We start from the raw sequence: 11,875 nt of genomic DNA on the forward strand, positions 1-11,875 counted from the left end.
ATATCATGGGCGCGCATTGTCAGGGCCAGGGCGTACCTACAATATTGCGCGCGCTGTACGTAGTGATAATGTACGACGTGTTAATTTGATTTAAATAGACTATTACTTATTCTGTGGTTTTACCAAGGTTTTTTTATCTGCCGCTGGATATTTTGCCGCAGGTTTCAGCAATAAGATGAAAAACATTGAAACAAAAATATTTTATGATTATTTATTTAAGGTACTTAGGTATTACATGCAGTTGCCACAGTAACTTACATTTAGATTACTTACAATTAGTTAATTATAATTTATCTTTTATTTACATTTAACATTAATTAGGTCGCAAAAATATTCTAGGCATCCTATGCATTAAATTTATGAAGTCTTTTTAATTATAATTACAATTCAATTTCAATAACCGTATTGTCTTTTTGGATATCCGTTTCCGTTATTACTATCGTCGAACTTTTCTAGTCTAGAATTAAAATTATGGTTCTGTATAAGTCGTTGCCTCATGTCCAAAAATCCTATGGAACCTTGAGGAGCAGAATATGAGGAAGGTCCGTCGTAAATAGCATTTAGTTTTCTTTGACTAACTAATTGCGTTGACGAAGGATGATCAACGGAAAATTCGACATTGGTAGTCAAAACGTCATTTCTACGATTGGGGTTTTGAATTTGATAACCTGCATTATTATTTGTATTATCATTATCAGTCTTAGGACTTCCAAATTCGTTTAATTTAAAAGCATTAAGGATTTTCTCTTGCTCCTTATCATCATCCAGTTGGTAACTGACTGAGGGTATAAATTGGAACGACGATACAAAATTATTATTGCTTTGTACCAATTTGGCATTTTGATTGTTACCATTATTTGACTGTAATTTTCCATTAGTTTGATCGTTCTTCGTAACAACATTATTATTGTCTAACTTTGTGTACACGTAGTAAGATTGATCTTTCTTGTATGTTAAAACTTTATTTTTCTCTAGGGGATGTGGTATCGTTCCGATGATGTTGTCCTGCAGTTGAGCTGATATGCCTTCATTGTTTAGAAAGTTATTTTCAAATGCTTGAGAGCTTTCTTGACTATTATAGTTATTTTCGCCAGGGGCGAATTGCAGTTTTGCTGGGCTCGGCAGGGGCAAGCTGTGTGACTTAACTATTTCGACTTCTGCACTGGATTGTTTCGCTTCATTGTTATTTGAATTTGAATTTTGAGTAGATCCACGAAGGTGATCCGCTTCGCTGTATTTGTTGCCTACATTGGTTGGCTGTATTAATTTAGCCGGGCTCTGCTGATTGTAAATTTGGCTGGTGACTTCTGGAACTGGCAACTGGTAAAATTGCCCGCTGTATATTTGGTTCTGATTAGCTATAAGTGGCCTATAACCATTTCCGAATTGAAATTGTGATGAGTAGAAGCTACCTGATTGTTGTGGCGGTGAGTTGTACTGAGCATTCTGCTCTGTGCTAGGTATGACGTTGTTAGTATATTGCGAGTTTTGGAACTGGGTAGCTCCGTTTGTTGTGGTCGTCTGGGATGTGGTAACAATTTTGCCACTGGCAAAGTTGTTGCCATTTTGGTTGTTAACAGTTTGGATATTGCCATTTTGATTGTTTCCAGAATACTGGGATGAGGTGAGCTGTGATATTTGGTTGGTGATGCGAGATAGCTCGTCGTTGTTGACATTTTGGAATTGTGACTGGGTTGCCGTATTTGACTGAACGTTCTGCTGTGCTATGTTGTTGTACTCTTTGGCTACATTGATAGAGTTAGCCAGTAAAGAGAACACCAATGCCTGTGAATCAGAAAGTGAAGTATTTTTATCAGCTATTAATTTACCTATGGGTATAAACGTAGGGGTGGTACTAGTAGCTAACTGGTTCGTTAAAACTAAATAGTTGCTGCTACCTGTGTTAAGGATTTCCAACCTGTCAAAATTGCTGTCATTGCGGCTTTTGAATAGATAAGATGCCACCTTTTCAGGAATTGATATTTTAAGAGAAACAGTTCTTTCTATTGTACTTGGCAAAGTAGGTTCTTTGAAAAATGGAAGGTTAGAAATCTGGTTCGTAATTTGACTATCTTTAAAACTTTCAAGTGGTGGTTCCAAGTTTATAGAAGGACTTTGAGTGAGACGAGAACTTTGGGAAATATCCGGCAATGAAGACGGTGTTAGACTTTCTCTACTACCTGTATCTGCTGGTAAGTAGGTGTCATCAGGATAATCGACGGAATTAATATCTTGTTGTAGACGACCAAATTGTTCGTTTGAAGTAGATTTCAAAACTTTACTTGTATCTTTAACAATGTCATTAACTGTGATGTCGAGTTTTTCCTTTGTTAGAATATCGGCAAAAGTTAAATTGTTATGGTTAGCATTAATACGAGAATGTTTTGTAAGAGTGAATGTCGGCTTGTTGGAATTTTCTTTAGTAGGCGCTACATAGACCGGTGAAGGAGAGGTAGGAGAAGCTTGGAGCTGTGCACTTTGAGAGAAAGGTGCTTGTAGTTTTGCATTGGGGGATAAATATTGTCTAGAAATAACTATAGGAGAAGGTTGTGAGGGAGGCAAGTACAGCTTTGCTAATGGATTTAACGTAGTTGGAGGCAAGTATATGCGAGTAGCTTTTGTCGGCTCTACTGTGCTCGGTGTCTGGTATAATCTAGCAACAGTTGGAGCTGGCGTCGTAGGGGAGATATACACTCTTGGAAGTTCTCTTACTGTTGAAATTTGTTCAACTGTTGGCCTATTATACACATACGGAGTTTCTTCGGTCTCTAACCTTTCTGTAGGTGAAGGTGTAGTGGGTCTATTATATATGTAAGGAGTGCTGTCATCTACTTGTTTTTCATTGGTATTTTCAGTAGGTCGGTTATAAGTGTATGGAGTCGGCTCTACAATTAATTTCGCCGATTTGGATGGTTTTACGATCCATGTTTTGAATACTATTCGGGATTTAGGATTACCGGTTTTAGGTTCTTGGACTATTCTGTTAAAGGTTAGTGTTTTTGTTATGACAGTAGAAGGAACGTTTGTGCTTCTTACCAGATTTTCTTTAGCTTCGTTGCCAATTTGTCCAGTGATGTCACTTGAAAATTGTGGTAGTGTTGCTGCAGTGTATGGTTGTTTTTCTTGATTGGAGTTATAGTTGTATTGTTGTCTTGATAGTGAAATTCCAAATTCAGTTTGTTTCCCACTGTTCCATCGCACGGGACTTTTGTTCTCAGTGTTTTGTGTGAGTTGTCCATTTGTTTGTGTTCTTTGATTGTTGAAGTTTTGTGGGTTATAAGTAGTAGGTGCTGTATTTAATTGTGTTTGGCGAAGTGTGTTCGTACTAATAGTGGGCTGAACTAGACGGCCAAATTGATTTCCTGATTGGGAGTTCTGTCTATTTACTTGAGAGTACTGGCCATTTTGCCTCTGTCTCTGGAACACTTCGGCATCTGACTGTGTCGACTGTGTATTAATTGATGCTGGTACATACGAGGGGCTTGGAGTTGAGGCAGCAAACGACGTATCTCTAGGAATAAAATTATTCTGACCGTAATTTTGCTGTATGACCTTCGGAGGGATAAATACGTTATTGGGAGTTCTGTCAACATTAACCATTAGAGCACTGTTCGGAAACAGTTGTCCTGAAGGTGGCTTATAGTCCTGCATGACAACGAGGTTGCTCTTCATGGTGCTTTTATCGTAAGGGTTTCTCATAGGATGCGTGAGCATCTTTTTAATGTCCTTCATGAGTTGTGGACCGAGTTTGAGATTCCCGAACTTATCGCTGTTGTTATTGAAGAATTGTTGGGAGGTGCCGCAGTTAACGTTCATCCACCAATCGCAGACAAACACTGCTTGATTGAAGAGTGTTCCGTTGGGGCAGAGGAAAGACTGGAACCCGTAGGTGGAGCCTGCTGTGCACACCCTAAAAGCCTGGCAGTTCGTCTCGAGATCAGCGTAGTAGCCTGTAATAACGGAAAATAAGAAGTGTTAGGCGAATACTAAAAATCTAGACGTTGATTGAAAGGAGACGACAAGTTATCCCGACCCCAGCTGATAGGTTTATGGAATTTCAAGCGAGCATTGTTTAGATTTATTTATTTATTAAAATTACATTTGTACCCTAACAGCTAAAGCCGAACCAGCACAAACTTTCAATACTTAACTTAAGATAATATCTTGGTGAGTTACGATATCTTCGATATCACTGTTTACTATTTGCGACCCACAACTAATGGCTTATCATATTTAAAATCTTTCAAATTGAATTGGATAGTACGGGATGGATGCTTAATGTCCGTGTAAGCCATGTTAGAAGAAAAGTGACTTTACCTGGTTCTCTACCAGCGCAGGAAAACGACGTCCGGGGTATGTTACCCAGCGTGGGGTAGTCGTTCCCAGGTTGTCCAGGGACAGCAAGCCGGATGTCCCAGCCTCGCCCGTTGTGGTCCTGGCGAGGGGCACGGCCGCTCTGCCCGCCTGCCCAGGATATCATGCAAACTGGAGAATAAAACAACTGAATTTACACACAAAATCTATATAGTAAAAAAGTAACGTTACTGATTGACTTGGAAATTGGCACAAATATTATTTTTCTTCGCGCTTTGTTAAAAATAGTTCTTACATTTTTTTTTACATCTACTTTGAAGATCAAGTATAAATGCACCTAATAACGAAAATAAAATTCGCAATGATGATGAACAGTTAGGTAATTAATAAATAAGTCTCAAATCTTTTGCTTAATCTTAGATCAAAGGTATTAACTATTATCTATTACTCATAGAAATAAATAATTCAAAACCTTTTCTAACATCCAAATTATTAATGCAAACTTGAAGATTTAATAGAACAGTTTTAGCGAACGTATAAACACGCACCTTTAAAATTACATCACGTTTATTATCCTGATAGCAACCAAATTTGCTTCTATGAAGCATCATCTTATTACAACGCTATCACGCCAAATAAGATTATGAAGGCATGAATACCTGCTGTGATACCTACCTTTGTTTACAAATAGGTATAATAGGTTGGCTCGTTTATACGAATTACGGCTTACCGAGCGGTTTACTAACAAAAGTACCGCAGAATAAATCCCTATTTAATATTAAAAAAGGCCTTTTAAATTGGCTCGAAATATTTCAGCAAATGAATGTTACTTTGAATAAACACCCCTGTACAGATTTCTCATTGGGATTTTTGATTCAAAACGTATTCACGTCATTGAAGCAGTATAAGCCCAGTCCTTCGAACATCGACCTTAAGTCCGATAGCTGAAAGTTGATTAGTATCGGAATAATTACTATTATGACGGGCGTCGCTTTTCGGTGCGCGAACTAAAGTTTCGTGGCACCAGGAGTTCAGTTCTTGTCAAACGTCCGGCCGTCCGGCCCAGCCATTTTGCTATTTTGATTTAGTATGGGCTTCGAGTGAGTCGTTTGTTCGCGCGTTGTCTTCTTTTTTATACAATAGCTCTATAAAATTGTTGTTTTGTCGTCAAAAGCAGTCAATAAATTCAGGTTTGTGATGTGCACTTTTGGTAGTGAACATATCTGTTTCCGGTCACTAACCCCCTGACTTAGTCACTGTTAATTAACTTCATTTTTCTCACACCAGGTTTATATGACGCGGTTTAAAAGGCACGCAGACTTAGACGCAGTTTCTTCAACGACACTGTTGCAATCTCAAGTAAACAGATAATATTGAATTCTCATAGCTTTTTGCCACTTTGAGAGTAATCAGACAGACAAAAACCACGTCAATGGGGCCGGGTGTTTGGTCCCACCACTGTGCCTTTATGAATTGTCTTGCTCCATAGGATAGGACAGGTTTGGATCGAAGAGACACATATCATTGTCTCGCTTAATAACTGTCATTAGTTTAGCTTGCTTTGGGTATTTGAATATTGTTAGTTCGAGCGATGTTTGCTAATATTTCATTTTTATATGCATATTGTGAGTATTCTATAGTTTCGTGCAAATAAATATCACACAATAGATAATGCACCAATGTAAGCTAAAGTTCATATTTCTATTTCAACGGAAAGTACCCTGAGTAAAGTAAATAGGTTTAGTAGGTACCGTACAGTTTTTGTATGAAAGTAGGTACGTTAAAAAAAATGGTATAGATCTTTTGATCGCATGCCTTAGAATGTCTGATTAAATTTACTGTCTTCATATCATTAAGTTTATTCACTTTGTAAAGTATGAAATGAATTTTTAAAAATTCAAGTCAATCCTACCCTGGAAATTGATAAAACTCGACTTCCAAAATTTGACCCAATTAACCGACAAGTTAAATAAAACCTAGTAGTAGTAAAAGCTTTCAACAGCGCCAGGTAAAATTATATTGCCGCTAACTTTGAAAAAATCTCGTATCTCACTCAAAACAAAACGTCAAAAAAATTGACCCTTGAAATAATGCTCATAAAGATCAATCAGAAAAAGTATCGATTTTGAGGTACGAGCTTTTTTATGCAGACTTTGAAGATCTATATTGTTAATCGTATAATCATTCTAATTTCAAATAAATTGATTAGAACAAGATTACATCACCACGTGTGATAGACCGGTGAATAAGAAATCAAAAGAATTTCATTGAGCGCAGTCCAGTTGCGTTACAAAGTGATAAAATGTATTTACTTGCATATTTATTTATATCAGAGATTTCGGAAATGGCTTCAACTAAGAGTGTTTCGTCGAATTGCCATGAGGGGGCTGTCGGGAGCGAAACATCAATCGAGCTTGGTAATATCTATCGCTGGAAAAACGCGTGTTTTCGAGTTGTAAAGGTTCTGTAAAGGGTCACCAATATGGTCGTTTAGCGGTATAGAGCTGGATTTGTGAAATATTATTGTCTTGACCAAGAGTATATTGTCTTAACCTAAGACATCCTTTTTTCCGTGCGTTTTTAAGAAATTAAACTTTAAAAAGGCAACGTTGGGTTTTTTTTTAACTTTTACATGCTTTTACTAAATTTTGCTTCACGAAATTAGATCTGGGGGGCTACTACGAAATTTAAAAATCGAAGTTCGTATCGTACCGTCCCTCTCACTCTTGTATTTAATAACATAAGCGTAAGCGGGACGGCAAGAGACGAATTTAGAATTTTGCACTTCGTTCGTAGTAGGTATTGGTAGGTAGGTGTGATTCGCACTCGAAGGGTTTCATTTCATACCAGCACACAATTATTATTTTAAGTTTGAGCAAAAAAATAACTTAAACAATGCAGTCAATCTCAAGTGCTAAAGTTAGTTCAACATTGTTCCTACTAGTAGCTAGTGATAATTCTTTTCCAATTAGGTCAAGCGTCAAACGAAGTAACGTGTCTGACATATTAATTTTTATATGAATATCGATTATCGATATCCCTATGGAGAGTGGAGAGCAAAGGAAATTAACTCGTCGTTCTGATCACATTAAGTATAGCATCCATGGTCAGAAGTACCCCGAAGTTTAGAGTATCACGGTCCTTTAGCCGAGCGCTCCTATTGAAAAATTTACGATTTCGGCGGTTTTTTTATTTTTATTATTTGACTGGAAAGCAAACGAGCAAGTGGGTCTCTTGATGGTAAGAGATCACCACAGTTATGACAAATATTACATTATGAATTTCAAAAATTATGCGAGTTTAGATCCGTACCGTAGGCCTAACTAACCTACCTATAATCCCGAAAAACATTTACAGGGGTGTTATGAATCATCTGTTGAAATATTCCAGCACAATTTGAAGACACCTTGAAGCCGAGTTTAGACTTGCAAGGAAAATCGTGCAAGTTGCATTACATTGCGGCGCTCGATTGACCACTACAAACTCGTTAGCTTTACGGCCTCGCAATGTAATGCAACTTGCACGATTTTTGGCGCAAGTCTAAACTTGGCTTATATTGAAAAAATTAAAAAGTTTTTAATGCAATATCTTTTTACAGATGAGTTACAACTAAGGGTCTTGTGTCATTCACTATTAATTACTACAAGTCGTACAGAGAAGAAGCAGACCTACGAGACGAGTAAAGAAGACCGAGTAAATATTAGTGGTATTTAGAGACTCTTGACTTATAAACATTCCTAATGGTCCTCCCGCTGTTTAAAAACACTATAAGCCCATCGATTGACCTGTGCCCCCAGTCCCCACGCCTAATCTAGTCCACTAGTTACCTAAGCCTGACATTGTCCACTTTCTATCATAGTTCACGACCCATCGGAACAACAGGCCTATTTTGTTATTGTAATTTATTCCGATTTCTTATGAAACCACCAACGTGATTCGGAAATGAGTATAGTTTGCGAAAACATCTATAGATAGAAGTTTCATCATAATAATCAATGGCAAGACTAGATATTTCTAGCAGAAGAAAAATCATGCAAGTTGCATTACATTGCGAGGGCACAAAACCAACGAGTTTGTTGTGGTCAATCGAGCGGTGCCATGGAATGCAACTAGCACGATTTTTCTTGCCAGGCAAAACTGGGCTTAAGCCTTCTCCAATACTCTGCTTCACCATTGATTGCCTTTGCTCCCACAATTTATTATTGCCAGTAGACGGGGAGAATTTTTGGAAAAAAATTATGGCCGGTAGAATAGTAAGGTTCTGGTAGTATTTGTTACGAGTACGCTTCTTATAAAGGGGACGGAAGATCTGGTGAGATGGCACGAATATCCGATAAAATAATATCACTAATGTATTTGAGAGTTGAGAAACCAGCACTGAATAATATTTTTCGGAATTTTCTAAATGTAGTAAATGTGCGTATCTAGTCGCATAATTATTGAATGTCATAATGTATTTTGTCATAAAGGATTTCTTCTTATACGACATTCTTCCTCTATATGGTATTCCCCAGTAGCTTTTAGTCATCTAGCTGGAGTTCCTGCATACTTAGGGGCTCCTGTGTCTTACTATTCCCTATGCATCTGCACTTTGAGCTTTCCAACTAGAAATTCTCCTCATAAACGCTAACTAACGTGTATGTGTTATTAGCACAGCAGGTATATTATATGTGCGTATAAGTAAGTACTCATTGTGTTCTGTCTTGTGCTACCTAAAAGTTTAATTTTAAAATTATTAAATTAAGTTCACCTTATATTTAGGCGGTTTTCTTCTTGAGACACTTTGAGTCTTTGGCCGCGAAAAAGGGTCTCCCTTATGTACCAAAACGACATGGTAACATTAGAACGCATAACGTTGAACTGACATAACAATAAAAAGCCTTAATACTTCACACGCATAATAATGAATACCTACGCATAATACGAATAAGCATAACTGGTAAGTCCCCTAAAAATATCACAAATGGCTGTCTTTAAAAAAACACTTCAATGCCCGTGCACAGAACGTTGGGGTAGTAGCAGGTACTGATAATATCTAGGAAAGTTAGGTTAGGTTAGGTTAGGTCAATATTCCATCAAGGCTGAAGATCTAAACTTCCTTAATCATGCTTAATTCACACACATTTTCATGATCATGACCTCCCATTTCCAAAATTATTAAAATGTTGAAATTGAATGAAAGAACACCTGAAAAAATAATCTATAAAATAAAATATATACGAATAATTATCATACATGTACCTACTGCGTAATATTGGAAGCAGAAATACCTATCCATGCCATATAAATAATCGAATGGAATTCAGTTCATCATCATCATCATCATCAGCCTACAGCAGTCCACTGCTGGACATAGGCCTCTTCCATGGCGCGCCACAACACTCAAACTGGAATTTAGTTACACTTTTGTAATTAGGATTTTTAATTCTGTTATGTTATTAATGTTATGCTAATGTATTGTTATTCGTATTATGCGTATGGATGCGTAGGTATTTGTTATGTGTATTAAGCCTTACCTTTGCGTAGTTATAGTTGCGTTTTGCGTTTATATAGACCTCGCATAAACAATGAAATGAAATTATTTATTTGCAGGAACATACACAGGTAACACAGGTAAGGCAACGATTATTAATTATAATTTAATTTTCTTTGTGTATACCTGTTTTCTCTGTTGCTTACCATTTGTGGTGTGGTTCCTCTTGTTTACGCATATTTTCTTATGCATGTTGCGAAAACAAAGGCACGAACATATCCAATCACTAATAACCATTGACAAATGATTGAACAAAATGTTAATCTTTAATAAAAACAACTACTCATAAATATTTATGGACGTCAAACACGTATTCATGCAACATTAATGAAATACTTAAATTGAAGAGATAATCCACATGAAATATGATAATTAGTAAATTTCAGGCAAAACCAATCACAAATAATGTAAGACAAGAAGAGCAAGTTACATTACAACTCATCCTCATTTAAAAATGGTTGTATGTTATAGTAACATTTCTTAGTCAGCAGCAACTTGAATGCTTTCTTAAACCGTGCAATGTTTAATTCCTTAAAAGTATTCGGAATTTTATTATATGTTTGCGGTGCCATACCTAAAACACTTTTTCGCATTAAAGCTATTTTACATGCTGTATGGCGTATATCACCTCTATAAATTGAGATCGTACATACAGGGAGCCTACGTATATCGGCAATTTTATCAAATAGATTGGGATTACACTTCACAAAGATCGCTATTTCCAAGATGTACAGACTGTGTAGTGTTAAGATATTTAGTGATTTAAAGTACGGAAAACAATCTGTAATTTTTTTTATACGACTGGATTGAAAACGAGCAAGTGGGTCTCCTGATAGTAAGAGATCACCACCGCCCATAAACATCTGCAACACCAGGGATATTGCAAGATGGGATACGTCAAGTGCCAGTAATTTCACCGGCTGTCTTACTCTCCACGCCGAAACACAACAGTGCAAGCACTGCTGTTTCACGGCAGGATTAGCGAGCAAGATGGTGGTAGCAATCCGGGCGGATTTGCATAAGGTCCTACCAGTTGCAATTCTTAGACATGTTTCATCAAAAGCGGTTCAGCTGTTTTTGAGCTATTGAACTTTGAAGTGACAAAGTCGGGGGTTTTCCAACTTTTTGTTGATTATGTAGCCTCTATTTTTTAACCCCCAACGCAAAAAGAGGGGTGTTATACCTTTAAAACGTTAAAAACGCACGTACCTTTAAAAGTTTAAAATATTAAGTACGCTCACATTTATTCACGTGTCTATCTATGACACTTATTTTTTTGTAAACATACGGTTGGTATTGTTGTTGCACACCCATGCACACTTATCTACGTTAGACATTCCAATTTTTAACGAAATAATTCAAATATTTTTACGGTACTAGACCCGTCAAAATCCTCGGTTGCATTTGTATCCATCCACTTACGTCTTACAACATAAAACCAATACACACTGCCACAGAGTAAAAACTCACCAAAAACCAATCTCCACATTTTGATAGTCCATTCACTCACTCGTTAGTCACTGAAGTAGCACTGAATGAACTAAACCATATGGCACTGCAACATAGTGTCTGCACTAAAGTTTCCGCGCGAATGCTGCCTTTCGTATATGTCACTGCTATTATCTCGCAGTGGTGACATGCTGCCCTACCAACCGAGCTTCGCACGTGAGTAGCTGGCAAGCGCCATTAATAAATTCTTGCTTAGGATACCGTTGGCTAGGTCTCACTGTCTTTATATGCTACACAGCCTTTACTCTACTTTTCCGACAAAAGACGATGGCAAAGTATTTTTCAATTGATCATAATTATGCCAAATTTCAAATCAATCCGATAACTAAGTAAAAGCTTGTAAAAACCTTATTTGCGCACCACCGTGATTCTTACCTACTCAAGATACAAATCGGCCTGTCAAATGAAATATCAACATTTTAATACAAGCTTATACTAACACAGTTAATAAGTATTTTATTATTTTAACGGTACTAACAAAGCTGGATCAATTATGTTGTCTGATAAATAAATGAATTA

General features: G+C 37.1%; 1 protein-coding gene across 1 annotated transcript; it reads right to left on the reverse strand.

Annotated features, from left to right (window-relative positions):
- Nucleotides 1-198: 198 nt before the first annotated feature.
- LOC141434660 (uncharacterized) lies at nt 199-11,481 on the reverse strand. Its single transcript, XM_074097086.1, has 4 exons — nt 11,318-11,481; nt 4,318-4,485; nt 3,037-3,950; nt 199-1,785 (listed from the first exon to the last, which is right to left on the reverse strand). Exons 1-4 carry the CDS (start codon nt 11,334-11,336, stop codon nt 394-396), a joined length of 2,493 nt encoding a protein of 830 aa, XP_073953187.1. The 5' UTR covers nt 11,337-11,481; the 3' UTR covers nt 199-393.
- Nucleotides 11,482-11,875: the final 394 nt, after the last annotated feature.

The sequence above is a fragment of the Choristoneura fumiferana genome, chromosome 14 (assembly GCF_025370935.1).
Source record: "Choristoneura fumiferana chromosome 14, NRCan_CFum_1, whole genome shotgun sequence".
Classification (NCBI taxonomy): domain Eukaryota; kingdom Metazoa; phylum Arthropoda; class Insecta; order Lepidoptera; family Tortricidae; genus Choristoneura; species Choristoneura fumiferana.

Coding starts and splice junctions, on each gene's coding strand:
- LOC141434660 (XM_074097086.1), bottom strand. Junction 3,951..4,317: donor CTGCGCTGGTAGAGAACCAG/GTAAAGTCACTT, acceptor CCGTTATTACAG/GCTACTACGCTGATCTCGAG. Junction 1,786..3,036: donor ACGAAGCTAAAGAAAATCTG/GTAAGAAGCACA, acceptor TCTGATTCACAG/GCATTGGTGTTCTCTTTACT.